General features: G+C 38.0%; 1 protein-coding gene across 2 annotated transcripts; it reads left to right on the top strand.

The window, feature by feature from the left end:
- The first annotated feature begins 3,072 nt into the window (after window positions 1–3,072).
- On the top strand, window positions 3,073–8,162 carry tank (TRAF family member-associated NFKB activator). 2 transcript variants are annotated; one of them, XM_068329371.1, is made up of 8 exons: window positions 3,073–3,212; window positions 3,986–4,127; window positions 4,363–4,471; window positions 4,582–4,652; window positions 5,370–5,428; window positions 5,524–5,642; window positions 6,074–6,471; window positions 7,147–8,162. In XM_068329371.1, exons 2-8 carry the CDS (start codon window positions 4,029–4,031, stop codon window positions 7,315–7,317), a joined length of 1,026 nt encoding a protein of 341 aa, XP_068185472.1. In that variant the 5' UTR covers window positions 3,073–3,212; window positions 3,986–4,028; the 3' UTR covers window positions 7,318–8,162. The 2 variants fall into 2 exon arrangements, with proteins under 2 accessions (XP_068185472.1, XP_068185471.1); XM_068329370.1 differs by having other exon boundaries at window positions 3,084–3,212; window positions 3,972–4,127.
- Window positions 8,163–22,554: the final 14,392 nt, after the last annotated feature.

A 22,554-nucleotide genomic window follows, 5' to 3' on the forward strand; every position in this document is an offset into this window, starting at 1 on the left:
ATTTAATCTGAATTTGTATAATCTCCTACCTTGAGAAAATTTTCCTTATTTTGACAATGTGTGTTTTGTTTTTTATGAAAAAAGGATTGGCACATCTCCAAATATTAAAGGACCTTTGTGTCCAATGCTGATTTAAGTACCACTGTATTACAGTCATTTTTTGAAAATCTTATTTATGATACCAAACAATGCTGCTGATGTCACCACAGTCAGGATCTGCTTCATAAGTTTTCCACTGCTTCCATGTACACACTGCAAATTAGCAACATACATAAACTTTTTCGGATCTTCATTGGGTTATATGTGATGCTTTACTTATTCTCTAAGAAAAACTTAATGTTCCAGGAACTGCACAAAAGAGGATACACGTCATAATAAACCACTCTCGGCTGCCCCCTCCTGGGGGCTCTGTGTGTACTGCAATATTTTGTGGGTTGCCCTCTTGTGGGGAGAATTTCCATTCTTGATACTCAACGTAGCCTAGGGTGATACACATCAAAAATACTGAATTAAATCATGTGCAGTCGTGTTTTCACATAATATAATTGAAGCCTTATCAAATTCAGGAGCATTAGATGCATAATAAAGATAGGGAAACACAGTGAAATACACAGTGTACACACACACACACCTGTAGAGATAGAGCGGTGGGCACCTCGTGGTTCCCCCAATGAGCGTGTGGGGGATGGTTCCTTGCTCGAAGGCACCCCGGCAGTGCTCACGAGGTCAACTGGCACCTCACACTGTCAGTTCACACTCTAAATGTTTTTGGCCCACATGGGCCTAGCACCAGCTACCCTCTGTCCCGAGCCCATGACCTAGTGGACTGAGCTGTTACAAGTTTCTACTGAAAAGAAGAATGTCTGTGGGAGAATTATAAACATGTAATGCAAAAAATTATGAAATTTGCCCTCATTTTAGGATGTTTTAATGATTTGGAAGAATTGAAAGGAATGCACTTAAACTCTAGAATATAGTTATAATTTTTTGTCTGTATGTCCAAATGTAGACCTAAATGTTATAACATACCCCGATACTTCATATTGTAATGTATGCTCATAAATTGCTTTTATAACATTTATATTGTACATATATCACAAAAGGACAACATGGAACATGAAAAAACATAATTATTTCTATGTAAAACAGAATTGTTTTCTTGTGTATGCATTTTCTTCATTAAATATTATTTCACAAAGGCCAGTGTTTTCTCACAACAGCACACCCAGTTTGTGGATTACTAACCTGTTGTCACAGTCTGTCATCCCTTTTTTCAGATTTTGTGTGATGGAAGCCAAAGAAAACAACAACAAAGAAACAGAAAGATTTGCAGTATCAAGCCAGCAAGAATTGATGCAAGCAATAGAAGAAACTGAGAGGCAAGGAAATGACAGTGTTGTAGCTTTTCTTTCATCATCATTGTTTTCAACGAAGTGTTTTCACTGTATCAGTACACACTTGAGATGCATTAATTACATCCTGCTTCAAAGCGATGATGTATTGTAATTGTCAGTGACCATGTCTTCGTTCGTTCGTTCATACTTCCGTCCGTTCGTATGTCCACCAAATATCTTCACAACCATTGCAGATAGAAAGATGAAACAAAAATCACATTACTCGGGCAGAAAAGGGGATAACACTGAGATGATGACTTTGACCTTGAGAAAACTAGTTCATGGTCAAATTTAAACTTTTGTACACTCAGGAACCGGATAAGATGGAAAGATGAAGAAGGCCAGTGTGAGTAAGACTGTAGATCAAAGCTAGTGCTTTGATCAGTGACAGTGGGTCAGAGCACTAGCTTTGACCTTTGACCTATGCAAGTAGGTCATGGCAAAAATTTTAATTCAGGGGTGTCGCGGGATGTTGCAGTTTGTGACTGCCTTGGTTGTAGTTTAGATATGTCTCTGTTCTTTCTCCACATGCATCGGAGTGAAGCATGCCCTCTCATTCATGGTAAATGAATGAGAGGGCACTCATTTTCGTTTATCTCCTGTGGTGTTAATTCTCACCTTGCCGCAGTGATGTAGAAGTGTACTCAAAGTATACTGTATACTGAATTGAACTGTTGGCAGTTCTTTTGCAGGAAGTCAGTTATGTCATTTTTCCTGCACAGAATACAAAAGTAAAAATCAATTATGCACACTATTTGTGCATTTCATAATAACTATACATCATAATTATAGGAGATCGATCTATATGTGACACATGAGACAATGCCACAATGCAGCAATTTGTTGTATGCTTTCACAAGCCATTGATTAGTCATAAAAAAGTACAAATATTATAACTAACATTAATTAACTGCTCTGCTCTATTCAAGTGTCAAATAAAGCTGTGTCACTGTGACAGTGAGCCAGAAGATATGATGTAATTCACTCACCTGCAGTATTGGTTTATTTTTTGGACTTGTCATGCAGATGACCTGCTGCTCAAAGTCCTGATTAATGTAGTGTGTTATACACTCGTTGCTGCTCATGTTGTGACTCAGTTTCAAAAATCAATTTAATTTTAAAACTGGTTGTGCATATTTATAGCGTGCATGTTTTGTGATAATTTTCATCACATGAGGTTCTCAAACTTGACAGTAGAATTGAGCGCAAAAAGATAACCAGAAATAGCCACAAATAATTTTATCCAACAAATCTCAAATTATCCCCTTGTTAAACTAAGAAATAAACAATTTTTGAGGGAAAAATTCCATGTTCCAGAATGCAAAGCATACCTAGACAGTGATGCATTTCTAAGGCCTTTGGATAGTGACACTAAAATGGTCCCTATAGGTAAAATATGCTGCCCTTAGGACCCAAACATATTTAATCCAACCAGGCTGCACCTTGATGGTTATTTGTTCTCAACTCAACAATTTTTAATGTTGAGAACCAAATAAACTCGGGATGAATGTAGTTTGTGAAGTGTTTTCACATGTACATCAGTCGGTTTGCAGGCGCGTCGGCTGGAAGAACCCTCAAACCAGCAAACCACCCTGCGCTCCTCCGAGCTGCGCGCTGATTGGCCAGAGTCGAGCAAAGGCGGAAGTCTACAGAGCGGGGGGATTCCCCGAGGGAAGTTCCCAACTCAAGTAGGCTATGTAAAACATACACAGCCATATCCTCTCCTGCGCCTCGTAACTTTGCAGCTGAAGTTTAGGCGACGCCGCTGCGTTGGAGTGAGAACAGCAAAGTCGACTTTTAACAGTTACTCGAATGAAGGTAAGGGGACAGTCACTCACCGGCAGCGAGGCCAACTAATCACGGAGCCGCCGCCGGTTTCACGAACCTCCGATATCCGTAACGGAGCAGAACTTTTGAACAATACGGGAACGTGTTTGTGTTGTGTTTGGAGTTACACCTTGAAAAGTCTCCGTACACCCCAGTGTAACTGTTTATATCCGACTTGAACTCAGGCTGTGGCTTCACCCGCAGCTGTATATGAGTGGCAGGTAGCAGCGTTTCCCATGACAGACATCATCTGGCTCATCACCTCAGCGCGTCCATGTTAACTATTACTAATGAAAGTTGTTTAAAATTGTTTAACAACTTTAAAACCAGCACAGGCACTGGTCAGATGGAGTCAGAGATGTGAGGGTTGTGGTTGACGTTCGTGGTCTTACGTAAGTCTAGCAAGAAATTCCGAATGTATTGAGCAACTTGATTCATCTGTCATTCATTTTCAATGATCATCAGCATTTCCAGCACAGGCAGAACTAGAACAAGGCATTCACTGTTGAAATGTGCATACTTGTGATCCACCGGAACAGCCAGTAATCTGGTAATAACTAAACCATTAGAGGATATGCCTTTTCAGATACATCTGCACCAGTACTTTGCATTTAAAAAAAAATCCTCCAAATCGATTGTCACTGCAGTTATTGACTTGTTTTAATTCTAATGTATGAGCCCAGTAGAAACAAGTCTGTTCTTAGTTATGTGGTGTTTAGAACTGAATTGTTGGAATGTTTTTTACAACAGAATCTTGCTCCTAGGGCTCATGTCTGCTGTGTCAGTGATGATTGTGGAGCACACGGCATGGAAAGGAATATTGGAGACCAGCTCAACAAAGCTTTTGAAGCTTACCGCCAGGTCTCCATTGAAAAGGATATAGCAAAAAAACAGCTGCAGCAAATGGTAAAGATTTTGCATGGAGAATTTCCCATATAGCACAAATAATTTGTGACAGAGGAGCTTCTATGTTTTCTTTTTACCAATGTGTTTATGCTGTTACTTGTTTCTGATCTGTATCCTCAGTCAAATTGAATGAATTCTGCTATTTATGAAAATGAGAAACACAGATGTGCGCACATGGCATAGAAAATATTGCAGATTTGGGTGCAAGAAAATAATGGAAACCTAATTTTCTCAGACTGAATATTATGAGGGATACACTCAAAAACTTCAACAGCAGATAGAGGACCAGCAGCAGTTGATTTCAAAGCTTGAAGCTAAGTTATCAGCCACAAGGCAACCATCAGGTTAGTGAGATGTGCCAAATGACCCCTCTACTGATTTACCGACAAGTTGGTTTACTCTTGCATTTCATTCTTTTGAGCAAACTCATAATTTGCTCTATTTGTTTTCTAAGGGGAGATGAAATGTGAGCCCTGCAACCATCTTCTTGAGGGCATAAACTCTTATAGGAATATGCAGTACCCGGTAAGCCTCCTGTGTTAATGCTTGCTCTATTGATATATATAACAACTGTAATGTATTAGCTTCATAGCAAACAGTTTTTTTTCATCCTAACACGAGCGTGCATACAGCTTTCTGTCTTATAAAGACAAGTTTATTATACCTCTACTTGTTGTGCTCGTACGTGTCAACAAGGGTGTTAAAGACATTGATGGAAAATTCATATATTTGCCATTATGAGGCTCAAATTTTGAGCATATGTTGTCAGGTTTATAGTCTAGTATTATCATTTAACTTTTTCATGCAATGCCATCATTTGTCTGGTGTTTCTAACCCTTGCTCACATAGTTAAACAATTGGACAGGGAATTTCTGTGTTACTTTTCTCTGATCAGAAGGTAATATTTAGATTCCTTTTTCTTTCACTATGTTTGTCTGTTTTGCAAGGCTTTAGTTAAATGAGAAAACTTCTGATTACATTTCTGCTGCACAAGTATCCAGCCTGTATTTTAGTCGACACAAGGTGAATCCAGTTTTACTTCACCAGATGGTGCTAGAGGATAAAGTCTCTTTTCAATTCAACAGCTACAGTTTTACTGTTGATTAAAGGCAGGGAAATATTTTTTAACCAATAAATATCATCTTCAATACATATGTACATTTCTGATCTGTTACTAAAAATATATTCATAATATGCCCTTGTTCATAATGAAAACTACGAAAATAATGTTTCTTTTTTCAGGACAATATGGGTACTGGTGCTATTGCTCCTAATATGGCAGTCAACAGCAGCGCCGACTAGTATGTGTCTCTCCTTTAACAAAGATTTCAAACAATCAGTGGATGATACGGTTAAAGATTGTTTTTTTGTCATTCTTTACTTATTTCTTTCTCAGTCAGGACATGCTGGAAGCATTTGAAGCAATTCAAGGAAAATTCCGGCAGATTCGTTCTCTAACCAGACGACAGAAAGATCATTTAAAAAAATTCCATGGAGGAAGTGATACTTCAAATGGTAATATTAATCTGAATTTACCTGCTTTAGAGAAAATACATTTGAATTCGCTTGCTTTTGCTCTAGTATTTAAGATAATTACATTGCAATACCTGAAATTTTGCTGTTCCTTAATGTTTCTTTGGCATTTTGCAAGTTACTGCTGGTAATTTGCAAAAATAGCACAGCATTCATTTCTTAATTCAAAATTCATCATGTTGGCTCCATCTAAGATCTACGGAACTATTTATATAACATAATTGCCAATATAGAGATTAGTAAGTGCAGTGGAAATATGTTTGTATTCCTTTTGTAATGAAATGACTACATTATATTTTGATGTGTAACATTTCATAGAGCTATGCTCATGTTCCTAAAGTTAAGATGAGAACATGCCAACACGATGACTGAGACAGAAAAACTGTAAAATTTTATATTTTGCCATCTAACAGATCAGAGGTTCTCCATGCCCATCCAGTGCACAGACCATACAGAGGAGGCAGAGAGACCATTTACCTCTGCATTAAGGTCAGCGGTGGACACTCAACTCCCCCCCACATCGCTGGCCTCCCAAAGCACCAACCATGAGGACAAGGACTTAGTGGACTCTCTCACCAAACTCAGCGTCAAATTTCCGCCCTCTGTGGACAGTGAATATGACTTCCTGAATAGTGCACCAGAACGACATATTGGTCTGACCGTGCCCACAAAGCGACCTCTCAGTAGTGTCCCCTCCGCACTGATAGAGGAGGAGCCTGTGGAATTGCCCACGCACTTTGTCTACCTTACATCCCCCTCACCCTCAAAATCATCATCGCTCTCCCAGGAGAGCGTGCGAGGTCCCCAGCAGGTGAGATTCACAGGAGAAGGTCTGAGAAAACTAGTAGCAAATTATAATATTCTGATTGGTCTTTGCTAATAGAGGAGTGAAATGGTGTGAAGTCAAAAAAAATTCCCCTTGGCTTTTCTTGAAGCATATTACTATGTAATGTGTGCTGATTCTTTTTTTTTTTTTTTTGCTTAAGCATGGATGCTCTGGCTATATTTGAATTTTTTTTTGCTGGAAAGTGTTAGCCAGATGGAAGCACATTACAAGTAGGATGGTTAAAAGGGATTTTATATGCTGATGTGTGTAAATGCCTAATAAAAACTGTGAGGGATATGCTGTAAGAGCCAAAGGTCTAAAGTTTTATCATAAAGTGAATGATAGCGTGATTCTTTCACTGGTGTGCGTAGACACAATTGTTTACATAGGTGAACCTGATTGATAGTTTGGATAGATATGTTAATGGAAATATTATGAAACATTTGGTGAAAGCCTTTCACTTTACATCTTTGTAAGTATTTGGCCAGACTATATGATATAAAATACATTTTGATGTATGATGTGCAATACATTTTTTGTTGTCTTTAGACCAACAGATATTTCAAGGCCAAGTGGTCTGGCATGCTTTAATAGAGTGAGTGTAAGGACTGTTTAGTGCATGAATAATATATTGTTTCTTTGGTTCGTCCTGCTCTGCAGCCTCTCTGGAGCCCTGAGTTGTGTGATGCAGTTGGCGTGGGGACAGAGCTGGTGACACCTCAGAGCAGCAGTCCTGCAAAATGTGCGTTCTGCCACGCTGTGGTTCCTCAGGACCAAATGAACAGCCATCTCTACTCGCATTTCTCTCCTAAAAATGAAGCCAACAATTAATATTGGAAGCAGACTTTGACGGGTCAAGGCCAAAACTACTTCACAACTAACTGTATTCATGGTCTTGTCCTGTCTGCCATGAAGTATATGCGCTGTACTGGATTTGAAATGACACTGCAATAAGACTTGAAACCATTTATTTAATGTTGAAGAGTTTAATGGTACATTTTTCTTGCCCATTATATTTTTTTAATACCTGGCTAAGATTTTACTCTAATAAGAGATGATGATACACATAGTAATATGTTATATTTGAGCAAATAAAGCATCTACTCTTGTGACATTTAAAAACCAAATTCAGTTGTTTTTAACATGCAAACATAAGTCAGCCTGGGATTCTCTACAAATGCAGCCATACATAAAGACACGCTGACAAAATGTGTATTTATTATCTTTCTTTATAACATGTTATTTACATTTTTAATATTAGACACAATATGCATTAATTGCATGCAGCAATTTCACTTTGAGGCATTCATTGATGATGTTTGTGATCATTTCTGTTGAAATAGGACACATCTCATTTCTATGTGTTTGTTATCAACAAGTCTGAATCCATTTTAAACTCATCTTGTGTTCATTAAAATTCTGCACACAAATGAAAGCATGTAACATCAGGCAGTAATGCATTGTTCAACAAGATGCTTGGTTATTTTGCTATTTAAATACTGATAGTTTTACCTTAGATAATATTACCCTTTATTTATTGTATTAATATTACATTTAATGGTATAATGAATACATAATGTTTTTATTCTATATAAAAGCTGATGCGACATACTAGGTGTGTCAGATTCACATGACATTGCCTACCTATTAATGAATAAAGAGACTAATCAGTGAAATGCAGGTTATTGTAATATGGAAATAGGTGATGTAAAAGTACATCTTGCACAACATGCATGACATTGTGTGTCATTTATAAACAGCGGAATCAGCTTTGATGTCTGCGAGAGGCCTGTGTATTTGTATTTTTGCAAATACTTGTGGTAATTTTCTTCATTCACTTGTGATGATATTTGAAAATACGGGAACACTTGGTTGTGCAGATCTTTGCAGTTCTTTAGGAGTAGCTTGGTAACACTTTGTTGTATATTGATTGGTGTTAAAACCAGAAATTAATGTTATTTATTTCAAATTCTTATGACGCAAATGCTCAAACTGGACTGAGTTGTTCAACCTGACCTAGCAGCTGGTTTTGAGCATTTCACTGTCTTAAATGGCTCAGAGGTGTTTGCTAATGTAGTCAAGCTCTCAAGTATCTTTATGTTGTGGTCGGTAGACTATAACACATCATATAGGTGATGTGTTATATGATTATAGGTGATCCTACAATCCATTAGGCTTATTTGACCAACATTATAATTATATTGATCTAATTTAATGTGTAAAACGTATTGCATGCTTATTTTGAAGTGACAGAAACCACATAATTTTACATTTCGCATCACATGAACACTGAGGGGAGAATTTATTCAGAGATTTTGGCAAATACATATCCCTAATGATCCTCTCTGGTTAATCTGTGAAGAGTCAAACATTGTGCCGCCTGTATGCTTTTCTCTCTGGGATCATGAACAGCTGCTTGCTCATAATTATGTTGTCATTCATTGTTACTTGGAAGAAGAAACTCAAACTGACAGCTAGGATTTGTTTTGTACATCTACTGTAAAATTACTTGCATGTACTGTACAGTAATTTGGACTATTAGAAAAAACTCAAAACTTAGCTCTTATTGTTATTGCAACTATGTCCTGTAGAATATGATGTGCCTTATAATCTCCTTGTGATGTGCTTCCAGAGGTAGTAGATTTGAAATAGAGCTACAAAAAAAAGAAAGAAAAAGAATATGGATTGAGATGGAGACCTGCAGGCTGATTACAAGGTGTCAAAATTGCCAGGAGCAAGAAGGTGAAAGCAATCAGGGGTGGGAAGAGTGCGGCATTCGTGAGGGGCAACTAATTATCCATCTCATTTGTGGAGAAGAGCATTTGAGGCAGCTCTAGCCCACTGAATGGTGACAGATTGGTGCGGAGGAAAGGGGAGGTGTTAGAACAATGGAGCCCAGCTCACCATCATTACTGCATGCTAATCAGCAGTGTTTCTTCACTACCAGTCGGTGCTTAGTTTGGGGAGACGGAGAAGTCACCGGCTTTAGGGGACCACAGTCATTTTCAAATAGAGAAGACAGGCAGGGAATCAACACTATGGCTGTTGGCGCTGTTTTTGAGCTTTTAGGTTATCTTGAGCGGAGATGAGCAAATGAGACATGAGCTGTAGGGAATGGAGTATTTTTTATGTGGATTCAGGAGGAGAAAAAAAAGTAATACTTGTGGGGATGACTTTGAAGTTAGGATTAATTAAAAAGAAATCAGCAGGGTTGAGATTATCGTCTATTACATACACAAAATCCAGTATTATTATAATTTATTAATTATTAGATAGATAGATAGATAGATAGATAGATAGATAGATAGATAGATAGATAGATAGATAGATAGATAGATAGATAGATAGATAGATAGATAGATACTTTATCAATCCCGGAGGAAATTATATTATAATTATTATAATTGTATTAATTATAATAATACTCGATAATTAATAATGAACACCAAAGATTAGTGGATAAAAAATAAATCATATGAAGCATATCTCGGAAAATGCTACCTACATTGTTGCCGTAGTTACAATCGACCATATTTGAAATGAAGTGAATTTTGTCCCCTGAGAATGTACATAACATATGGTAGTAACAGTTTTTAATAACCACCATCATACTTACACCATCATCCCTATTATGATGATATTATGCTATGTTGTCCCTTTGGATTACAAAATAACTTTTAAAAAAGGTTGCTCCAAAAACAAGTGAAATTACAATAGGATCATTGACCCAACACTGGACAACAAAAACTACAAAAATGTTGGTCGTACAAACATGATAACTTTCCATTTTTCATAACTGAACTCATACATTTTACTTATATTTATAAATCAAATTGAATGTCATGAAGTCAAAAATCATGTATTAGTCCATTAATTATTATTGTTTATTATTATTTATTGTTTTTATACCATAAACATAAACATTACATTGCATTCTAACACACACACACATACACACACACACACACACACACACACACACACACACACACACACACACACACACACACACACGTATATATACTGTATATAGAGAGAGATCATTATATAATATATAATGATCAAGTATTATTTTGTGTGTGTTTGATAATATCAAACACAAACACTTAGATGTCAGTTCTATGAAGAGTCACATCTGTTTCTTCATTGCTCAGGAAATGGATGATAATTGTAGCAGACAATTGAGACAAGGCACTATTTCACTAAGTCAGTATTTTCCACAGTTACTCTTCTAAATATTTAAACAATGTTTATCAGATCACGCCGTGCCAAGAAGATTTAACACACGTGGAAATAAATAGATTGTTAGCTGGTTTAATCAAATTGTAACAAAACAGAGAGATAGCAAGTGGATTAAGGTCACCTGGTTAGCATGCCCTCTTCACATCAATGTCATTTCGATAATTAACAACTTTGGGGAGAAGCATATTCAACTGTCTGTGCACTGGTCACCGTTGGCATAAGAGACTGCCAACTCTCATGGCGTTGCAGGCTGCGAGTATCACCTCACAGTTGTCTTGTCATGCGTTGAGCTTATCGTGCTCTCTGTGCAGAAGTGGTGGAGCTGACTTTGTGTTTGATTAAATGTGTTGAAGCCATCGATGCCTGTGCAAAGTCTCAGAATGGCCCCTCTCCATTGTGTTTGCTTCAGTGCTGGTCTGAGAGCCCTGCTTTCTGGAGCAGAGATTTGGCAGTCACAGCAAGTGATGACAGAGGCACTGGTGAGATCGCACCCAGAACCCCAAAGGAGGCTCACATTTCAGGCGGATGAGGGGCTCGTCCAACACACAGAACACAAAAGCACTGATCGGTGGAGTCTGCTGATGCCATTGTTTGGAAAATCACATTGTTCAGCCACCACGTGAAGGCTTTTTAACATTTTCTTCAGAAGGGCTCTAGTATAGACATTTTTAAACTTCTGAACTTTTTGTAGACACTTGACTCCTGATTTAAAATAATTGCGCCACTGACACACTGGCTCCGAAGATGCTTTCCTTCTGTTATTATATTGTGGCTGCTAAATCAGGGTAGTTTATTTTTTCCTCTTGATACATGGAGGAGACTGGAGCATGGTGATGTTTTTGGGACATTATCTCGCAATTCAAGGGTTAAGGCAGCATGAAAGAATCCATTCTCGGTTTAATGACCCAGTCTAGCTGGTCGAGGACGTCATGGAACATGCTCTTGACTTGTACTGAATTTGCCAATTAACACCTCCAATAACAGGCTGTCTGTGCACATCACCAATGTAGAGAGGAGGGGCAACTCTCCTGCACTTTGTTTTTCAGCCTCTGATCTTGTAATGATAAGGTCTGTGATTGCTTCATACACTTAAATTCATTTTCGCCTCGCGCACTGCTCAGTAACTGTTCTGTAATTGTTGAATTTTGTATGAATTCTTAGAGATAAATCCTCGCTTCATGATCATTGCAGCCGCTGACGCCAAGACTGGCACTGATGTTGGAAATATTTTATTTTTCCACATGCTGCTTCAATCCTTATGTAGTTATTGGACCTTCTATATTTCGCACATGTCCATATGGCCGTGAGCAGCTTCAATTAGACACATGGCTCATAGCTAAGACACACCGTGCTTGATTATTATTTTATTGTTATTCACGTAAATATGAAAAGCAGAAATATCTCAAAAAGACCATTCCCTTTTAAATAAGGTCCCCATTCTAGTCAAGCCTCTGGTTTCACACATGCTTATCAGACTCCCAAACAACACCTAGTACATGTGTGAATATCAAAATCCCCCGTGAAAATCACAATGGATATGACTGTTGTCCTTTGAGTACTGCAGCAGTGGCTTTGCACTGGGCCTGAGATGCTACTTGCTAATAACAGCAGCTGCAGAAACACCTTTGGCTGAGTGTAAGGTGGACATTCTTACACCAAGAGTGCTTAATGACTGAAAAAATATCACCCAGATATAATTGAAAAAACGTGCCTAAGTGTACAGTAGCCGCTTAAGGCCCAGTAAAATAACATGGTAGCACTGCAGTTTCACAATTCATTAGCAGGTGCTTTAGCAATATACAACAATTGAAATATAGCTGTATAATTGATAGTAGTTCACACCAGAGGGAAAGTGCAGTGATCCTTTTAATGATAGAAATAAATTGTGTTGGATTAGGACATAGAAGATAACACATCAGGTGTCAGCTGTGTACAATTATGACAACAAAGGCCTTGCAATAACACTTTGTCACTTTAACAGATACAAACACTGAAAAGATTTGAGTCACATTCACGTTAGCAGGACCAAAGTGATTCACAATGTACCTCCTCTGAGCTAGCGGATCACAGCTTTCCTGTTCACGTGCCGATCACCTTTGTGTCATGTGTGGAAGAATATGAACCTTGTTAGAGACACTACACACAAATCAATTCATTTATTCAGTGTTAAGAAACCATCTGGCTTGATTGGAGCCGAAAGTCATCCTGGCAGGCCAGTTTCCTGACTGACACCTCATGGAATTAGTGGGAGGATGCTTTCATCCACCGTTTTTGCTCAGCTCCGACTATGCGGCTCATCATTTCCATGAACTCGAAGCTCAGATACAATGAACCGAAAACCCTTTGCCGAGCTCCAGTCTTTGTTAAAATACAAACCGGATTCAGAATATCTTGGTTGTTGTTTATTAGTCTCAGATAGTGAGACATAACACTTTTTGTGTTCTCTTTGTGGAAGCTGTGAAAATGGCACGCCATATGTAATACACTTGCTTGCTGCTGGGCTTGCCAATTCCCCCAAGATCAGTAATTCCTGCGCCAACACTGACACTCTCTCTTTGTCCTTGTGATTTGATTGAGCTTGCTGGATTGGTTGGATTTCTTTTTGCTGCTGTGTCTGTTGTTTAGCTGTTGATGTGGTGACACTTGAAGTCCAATTAAAATAGCTGCTTGGTCCAGAACATAAGTGTTCAGATATACCTATAAGAACAGGTCAAGAACAGATAAAGCAATAAAAATAAACCCCTGAATTATACTGAGCTGGAATACTGGCGCGACAAAAGAATAAATAAATAAATGGGATGCAGATAGACTAAAGTATATTCCTGTAATGTTTTCCCCTTCTAATTCTGCACAAAACAAATTGGCTGCATATTTTGTTCACACCTCGTGTAACCTGGGGATAGCAAGCACAATTCTCCCTCGTCATACCTGTGACAACACCCTGCAAAGTGCTCCCAGTGCCCTAATCTGTGAGGTAGAGACCTGCTGCGGCTGCATGTAGATGTTTTTTTGTTTTTTTTTACATCTGTAGCTGCATGTCCCTGTGGCTTTTTCGTTTACATGCCCACCAGAATCGCACACTGTGAAAAAGAATGTGTCTTGCATGATACCAATTTCCGTTCTCAAAACACCTTAGTGCTCAGCATAACGCAATAGAGAAACACTGATTCTGTTTGATCTAGAAATGGCAGAACATGAATTTAGCATCAACAGATGGCCAGTTGATCGATTTAAATGAGTAACACCACTGCCTCCTTTAGAGTTGGCTCAAGTAGAGTAGTGTACTACCATCTTATCATTACTCCTTGTATGAATGATGTCACCACAGTAGATGCCACTCAAGAGGGATCAGACCCACTCAGTGATTCCTGTGGTCGAGGCCAGCCATGGGAGATCCCTGCCTGGCTGCATTATTCAACAATACTCCTTACCTCTCAAAGGGAAAATGGACTGTTGAATATTTGACAGAATTTGATTTTTTTTATTCAAGTGCATGGATGTGGATGGGAGAGGGGGGGGGTAGAGCTGGTGGCAGTCGCTGCAGCCTGGATGGCCACCAAGGCAACTTGCCGAGTTTTTCTAACTGGTTTACTGGACTTCTTGGCCATCTCACTGGAGGAGGTTTTGGAAAAGTGGGCTTCTTCCAGTGCAGTAACCATGAGCTAATGGATTCCTCTTCATTTATTCTTGTATGTAGAGCCACCAAATGAGTTTTGGATTTGCTCAGACATTCTTACATAAAGCTTCTTATTAAGATAACTAGCATTTTATGTTTTGGCACCTGTTTCTCTTGTCACATCTTGAAGAATTTTTCTAGGTTCCAGTCTATAGTATTCTCTAAAATGTACAAATATGCTAAAAGTTGTTATAGCCTCCTTTGGATTCCCGGGCTGTTTTGCATCAATATTACAGTTGCAACAGAAGAAAGGAAATCTGGTCATTAATAAAGCACCAGAAATTTGCCTTGACAGTGACAGTCATATCCTATTTTCAAAATGGCAGCATTAAAAAAAAACATGGCTGCAGAGCCACTGCTCAGATGAGCCAAGCTGAGTATTGATCCATCTGGCTCTGAAGACACTGTCATGTCACCTTTGCATTTAAGTGTTATCTTGTCATCTTCAAATGATCTAGCTGTCAGATCTGGAAAAAGCCAGCCTGTGTGATACTTCTTTGTCTCTAATGTCCAGTTGTTGCAACGGCTGTATCAGAAAAACACAAACTGGTATTTAGACTGTCTTCTGTTTGTGTAATGATTTAGATCTCTTCTGATAATGTTTGATGATAAAGATCTGAATTTTTTGGAAGTATCTTTTACACAAATGTTTTTATTTATTTGAAATGAATGTCCATATTGTGTGTGACGTCTGATTTAAAGGTGTGAATGAGGGCGAGAGTGTATCTGCTGTCTTTCAATATGCAATATACCTAGGTCGTCATGGTAAATGAGAAGTGGTTCTCAATTCACTTACCTGGTTAAATAAAGGTTAAACAAAAAAATAGTAAAAATCCACTGTTTCTATCATTTGTCTTCTTTCCTTGGAGTCACACATGGATAATTAAAAAGGAAACTTACAAAAAATGTTCTTTGAATCTTTGTAGTGGTTCAAACCAAGTGCAAATTGCCTCAAAATTGATTCTTTTCTTTGCACAGGATAGAACTGAAGGGTGGGTATCTAGCTTTGTGGTGAAAGGGCACAAACTATTTCAGCCAAGGTGTGGTAACAGGGTGAAAATTTGAAAGCAAATTCACTCCCTGCTAATGCTCCCCACATGGCCCCTAATGATAACACCCCCCTGTTTCACACTCACGGCACTAATTTTCACTCACATTAGTTGCAACCGTTTTTAGTCATTGCATGATTTTTTTTGTAGTATATGAATTGGTGTATGGTGTCCAATAGCTAATTTAGTTCCAGCTATGTATCCCAGTTGCTTGAAGAGTGGATTGGTGCCTCTGGGTTCCTGGAGATTCTGCAGGCCAGAGAACTTGTTCGGCTGCTGCAAAGGCAACGGTAGGACACCAACACATGCTAGAGCAGACTGTAAGGCTGTGGAGATGGAAAAATGGATTTATTCTCTAATAAATGGTGCTGTCTGTATTTCTCATCTCTCAGGTCAGTGGAATATAGTGACACGATTGGTCTGATGTAGTCAGTTCTACTTGGCAGTTATTAGATCTACAGCAATTGTGTCAAACTCATTTTCATTGAGGGCCACATCAGCATAATGGCTGTCATCGAAGGGCCAGATGTAACTAATGAATGTAACTAAATGTAACTCAGTCTAATGTAATGTAAATGTAACTACTCCTTGATGTTAAATAGCACTGAATTGATTACTTATTCAAGTTACAAACATTACAGTTGCACAGAAAAACTATGCTTGTTTCTCTGTTATAACCTAAATATTTTTAATTTGTCAGGCTAACGAACCCACAGAATCCCATCAATCAAGCATCAAACTATGCAAGTAAATGAAGACAAATAACATCAAACACAAGTTAGAACATTAACTTTGTTCACATTTTTGTCAGAGTTAAAATGGGCTAACAGCAATGTGGGAAATATAGTTTTTGGTCAAAGCACACTTTTGACCTATTTATTTTTAGACTACTGATCTTTTATGCTCTCGCGGGCCACATAAAATGATGTGGCGGGCCACATTTGGCCCCCGGGCCTTGAGTTTGAAACATTAGATCTACTGTGTAGTGTAGGCTTCGCGTGGGCTTATCAATTAATCATTTATACTGCAGAAGATAAAAATAAAATAAAATGAGAAAAAAATCAATACATGCGTTTCTTTTTCCCACTGGCAAAGTTTTTCAAGAAAATGCATGAATTTGTTTGTGGCTGTCTGCGTATAAGCAGCAGCGACAAAAATCATGTCACTTTTTTTTTTTTTTAACATGGAACATGGTTGTCTTCCCCGTAGAATTCAGAACCGATCATTAACCTTTCCTATAGTTCCTTCCCTTGCCTGGTCACATTTCCTCTCTATTTGGTTCCTGGCCCCATATGCCACTTTCCTATTTCCTGCCTGGAGACAGCAGGGAGTAGCTCTATTATCACCTCCATAGAGCTCTCTTTGAAAGTGAGAGGCAATTCCATTTCACTCAGCCATGGGGAGGAGGAGGATGAGGAGGAGGAAGAAAAAGCACACCGTAGTGCTCACAGAAATTGGTTATGTCTTATGTCTTATAGTTGAATTTGAAGTTGTGAGATTACTTTTGTATGCTTGCATTGTCCAGATTTAAAGGTTGTATGGTGTGCTGCTCTGTTTTGAAAGCGAACATCTTTAAAAATGATTTTTACGTATGTATTTATTTTATCCTAAATCAGAATAAAAGGTTGAGTTCTGCGTATCATGTCTGGTTGTTGTGTGAACACTTAACTGTCAATTCCATTTGGAAGTCATCTTTTGAAATATTAACAATCCTGAAGCAGTTCTGTTACACTACTGTGAACCTGTACTAAACATATCGCAGATGTCTCCAATGCCTCCTCTCTCTAGTGTGTTCTCTCCATTTTGCGACATTTTACTCAAAAACCTATGTTATTTTTGGGCTAGCCTGACTCTCATTGCAGCTTTTACCAGCATCTATTTCTTTGGACTGGTAGCGCTCTTGACAATATTGCTCCAGGATAAATTAAACATGAGTTACGCAGAGTGATAATCTGTGGGCCTCTCTTTTCACACTGCATTCCCAATGAGCTGCATGTTGGCCTGGTGTTGTTGCCTGTGATTTTAATGAAGATTATTCTTGTAACACGACAGTCGCCTATTTGCTCCTATTCCCCAAATATTTTACCATTCAAACAGTGAATTTTGCTTTCTGTGCCGTATTTGTGTTTTAACTCAAAAGTGCTTCTACTGCAGGTCAGTCACCAGTTTACCATGGATGTAATTAAGGATATTCAGCTACCTGACGTAAACAGGTTTCTGAATTTTTGTTTCGAGATTAAAAATTCCCCATCCTGTCAACCCAGTTATCGATTGAACAATACACATCTTGAGAGGGTAATTAGTTCTCATTTGCATACTGACTAAGCACAGCAAAGCTCCCATAAAAAACAGCAACAAAAAAACATGCTGAAATTACTGGATCTGGTTTTTTTTTATTGTTTAGGCTTGGGTCCATTGCTCAAGAAATCTCAGAGGATCTCAAAAGGGTAAGTGCACACTTCATGGCATGGCTACTCTTAAAATGGAATCAATGTTTTATAAATAATTTCAAAGTTACAAACATCAGCCTCACAATCACAGCATTTCAATGATATTTGGCATAAGTCAGTTTCATTTCTGCGTACTTTTCATCAGAAATGGCTTAAAAAGTAGAGTTAGTCTGAATTTTTCATGCCATGGGCTTACTGGAGACGGTGGTTCTTGTTCTTCACTTGCAGACGTCTGACAGTGCATGACAGCAGAAATAACAAAATGGTCACAAACCCCAACTGCACTCACCGGGTCACACAGGGTCTTTAAATTTTAAAGAATCTAGCATCAAACCAAAGAGTCGATAACGGGCTAGTAGCAGGTGATAAAAGAAGTTTTCATAGGGAGTTAATAAAAATGATGCCGTCCACTAACTTGGCAATTCCTGATGTTATATCCTTAACATTTTTAATGCCAAATGAAACACATCTTGATCTTGAAGTAGCTGTATGTCGATGATTACATTATTTTCTACAGAATTGCCATGAGACAAAATTAACACATTCCTAATTAATCAATGAATTGTTCATTTGTTCATCTTTATTCAAGTTTTTCTTTAACCCAAGGACTCAACCTCACGGTTTGGTCTCTCATATATTGTTTTTTTCATAGGAGAGTGTCGGATACCATATTGTCAGATTTGAAAAATGAAAAATAACTTGTAACGTGTTTTACTCATGCACAGAAATATCAAATCAACATTCTTTCTCACAAGATTTGGAATCTGTCTAAAAACAACAACAACAACAACAACAACAACAACAACAACAACAACAACAATAATAATAATAATAATAAGAGTGGATTGGTATACAAGAACTTGTGACAAAACATTAATTAATAATCTATTATGCAATTAGTATCAACTTTTGCAAATAAATTCAACTTGTTTGTATTTCTGCAAACCACAGTTAAGGCTAAATTGCAGTGAAACTTATTAAAAAGTAAATGAAGGATGTGTCTAGTACGGGAAAAAAGAACTAACTTGTGGGCTTTAAATAAACTTGTATGTTTTCTTTTGATGTGCTCCATAGTTAGAAACACATGTACAAATATTTGTTTTGGGTGAATCATCTCTTGGCGCAGGTATTAGCATACGAGCCACACTTCTTGTATTTCCACTGAACATCATGATCACCTGTCCTGTGGTTAATTTGCTGTGAGCTTTGTGGTGAGGAATCAAGGTTGGGTCTGATCTGGCAGGGTGAACCTTAAAGGACATCAATAATGAGCAGGTGTAGGAGTGCACTTCTGCGTAGACGTGTGCCTGGTGTGTCCAGGGAGGATGCCTAATAAGGGTTTAAAAGCCACAACTGTCCACTCCGCCCCTTAGCAGACCTCCAGCTGTCTTTTCTGTCAGAGGGCACCCTGATTCCCTTTGACAGAGTGGATCACTGCTGGCAGGGAGCCACAGGGGGCAATAGTTATCTTAGCATAGCACTCTTGACTAAATTATCCATGCTATGTTAATTAAAGACTGAAGGTAAATACTGGGCTTTTGTTTATTTCAATCAAAGTGCCAGGAATAAGGGAAAAATAGTTTGATTTATTGATGGAAATTGCAATGTGACATCAGGCAAACAAGATATAAATAACTTAAAGGCCATCTTAAATGCATTCCCATGAAATTTTTAGTGCTGCTGTAATATAAGCCACTACCTGTCATGAATCCCAAATAACCTTGGCTATATCCTCTTAGTTCAGCCCAGTGTGCCTCATTCCTTATTACTGGCCTGACAAGGAAATGTTTACCCATCCGACAAGAGACAAGCCATTTCATAGTCGGAAAAAGCAATTTCACCTGACTAGAGTAGCACACTATGTCCCCATATCCTTGCTGGCTATAATTTTGTTGTCATTTTGTGTGCTGTGATCATATCATTGAAGTGACAGTGCTGGGCATTAGGTAAAGTCCCTAAGCTGGTGCTCACTTTCAGGCTTTTTCCCACCTTGTCATTCACATTGATTAGATTAGACCCAGATGGCAAGCAGATTTCTTCACCACAACAGCAAAAGAAATTACGATATAGTACCTGCAAAAAACACATTTTATTTTGTTTTTTGCATTGTTAAAATTTAAATATATATACATATATATATATAATTTAACATTTTTGTGTTACTGAAGTATATTGCAATTCAGATTAGGATCTATTTTTATATCATGCCGACACTGCCAAATTGCACCAATAGACACGTACTGATTAGAGTCAAAAGGTGTTATCATGTTTGAGCAAGAACAGCATACTCTTTGGGACCCAGTGCATTAAGCTCAGCTGGTCAATCGTACAATCCAAATCTGCACTCTGCTCTCCCCAAGGGACAAGGCTGGCCAGTAACATAACAAATCACCCCACCCCCTGCCGCTTTGGTTATGTCCAGTAACCAGTGAGCCAATGAAAAGACAGGACTTCGCTTGATAAATAGGAACAAGAGCACCTGGGGAAACAAACTGAAATGCTGCAGGGTTGTTCAACAATTGGTTTGTTCAAGGGGAGAAAAACAAGCTCATTTCATTTACTAAAGATCAGTGATGGAAGTGAACCATAATCCTGTAATGAGGAGAGCAGAATGTGGCCTCTTTTCTTGGCCACAGGCAAGCCTGTACTTGCATGTTTCACAGAAATAGATTGCTGGACCTTATAGCCCCACTATAATGACCCCTCATGTTAGTGTCAGGGCTTGGTAGCTGTTCATTAGAGATAAAAACTTGTGCATCTATCCTCTTGTCTGGTTATAGGGTTACATTTCTTTGTTTTATTTGGATGTTTTTTCTGTACGCTGAAAAGTGCTTCTTTTTTGTGTAGTTAAGGAAGTCTTCATCACCTCCCAACCCTATTGGGGCACATTTCACATAACATGTCAGTTCAGTTATCATTTCTACATTATACATGTAACTACTGCATGTTTTGTAGTTTTTAATAAAATTAAAAGGATTAAATTAAATTGACAGCCAGTGGTGTTTTTGACATTGATTGACCCATCACAGGGGTAACAGCTGGGGTACTGCAACACCACATGGACGAAAACCAAAACAGGACTATTGTACATCTGACTGGTAGTATAATACTAGCAGTAGTAGTAGTAGTAGTAGTAGTAGTACTAGTAGTAGTAGTAGTAGTAGTAGTAGTAGTAGTAGTAGTAGTAGTAGTAGTAGTAGTAGTAGTAGTAATAATAATAATAATAATAATAATAATAATAATAATAATAATAATAATAATAATAATAATAATAAATATTTTGCTACAATTGCAGTAAAATTTACTTATAATTTTTAGTGATTATTATGACTATCTTCTCAAGTTTTTTTAAATTAGGATTCACACACACGCACACGCACACGCACACGCGCACACGCACACACACACACACACACACACACACACACACAGATGTTACTGCCGTGGAAAGGTCATTTTAATATAATGTGAAGTCATCTCAGTAAACTACAATGTAAAAGGTGACAGTGTTGAATCAGCACCTCTAATAAAAGCTCCATGGAGGTTTTATTGTATTGTCTTTTCGTTGCAGTGTACCCATGCGATGAAACATAAATGTATAAATTGTGAGCAGTTTAAAATGGCCTTCTTACAAATGGACTGCACTATTCGAAGCAGATTGTGGTTACCTGTTTGCACATCAACCTGGAAGCTGTTCATACACAAATAATGGATTTCTCCTCCTGATATGAGATAAAGTTTCATGAGTCAAAAGGACTTCATATTTTTAAGACAGGTTTCATTAAAATAACATTTTGTTTGTGGTTTTTGTTGTTGTTAAATCTTAGCTAGAAAGTCTTACTTATGTTTTCTGAATGCTTCAGAGATTTTCATACATCAATCTGAATTTTTGTAAGGATATTATATTTTGGACAAAATATGCATATATAGTGTTAACAAGCCTGTAATTCTTGTAATAAATTCTCATCAAGTCATATACTGTACTTATTTCTTGGGCTCTATCAGAATAATCTGAAATGAATAGCCTAAAGCATTTGGCATGTTAAGATCTTTCGTCACTTTCTGTGACATGTATTTGTGACAACAGGTCTGCTATCAGTCCACTGGTTCATAACTTTACAGCATCAAATATTTACCAGCACAGGGACTCATAGACACATCTTCAGTGGGACGCCTTGATTTCACGCTATATCACAAGCATTTTAAAGCATCAGATGCGCTGCCTGTCATGGACTGTCATTTTTGGTGTTTTAATAATATATCTCGGTTCCTTCTGCAGACATACTTTGGCACTCATGGCACATAAATAGGTAAATAACGCGGATAAATAGGTAAATAACACGGCTGCCGTTACAGCTGACAATAAAAACCCAATCTAATCATTATACTTTTTTTAATCTTTATTTATTGTTTCTGTTTTTGTAAATTAAAGAAAGAGTCGTAGTCCATATGTTTTAATCAAATATATAGTCGCGTCACACTACAAACAAATCACTTTGCTCAGCAGAGCGCCACAGATTGTCCTAATTAAGAGCTGTCTAATTAAATTACAACGTCCAGTTAACCAATGGCAATTCTTGTTTCATTAGCGAAGCAAGAGGAGTGATGGAAAGAAAATCCTTCCTGATTGCACGATGGTGTCAATTGGCTA

Source organism: Antennarius striatus, chromosome 12, assembly GCF_040054535.1.
Source record: "Antennarius striatus isolate MH-2024 chromosome 12, ASM4005453v1, whole genome shotgun sequence".
Classification (NCBI taxonomy): domain Eukaryota; kingdom Metazoa; phylum Chordata; class Actinopteri; order Lophiiformes; family Antennariidae; genus Antennarius; species Antennarius striatus.

Coding starts and splice junctions, on each gene's coding strand:
- tank (XM_068329370.1), top strand. Junction 5,429..5,523: donor GTCAACAGCAGCGCCGACTA/GTATGTGTCTCT, acceptor TTTCTTTCTCAG/TCAGGACATGCTGGAAGCAT. Junction 5,643..6,073: donor AGGAAGTGATACTTCAAATG/GTAATATTAATC, acceptor GCCATCTAACAG/ATCAGAGGTTCTCCATGCCC.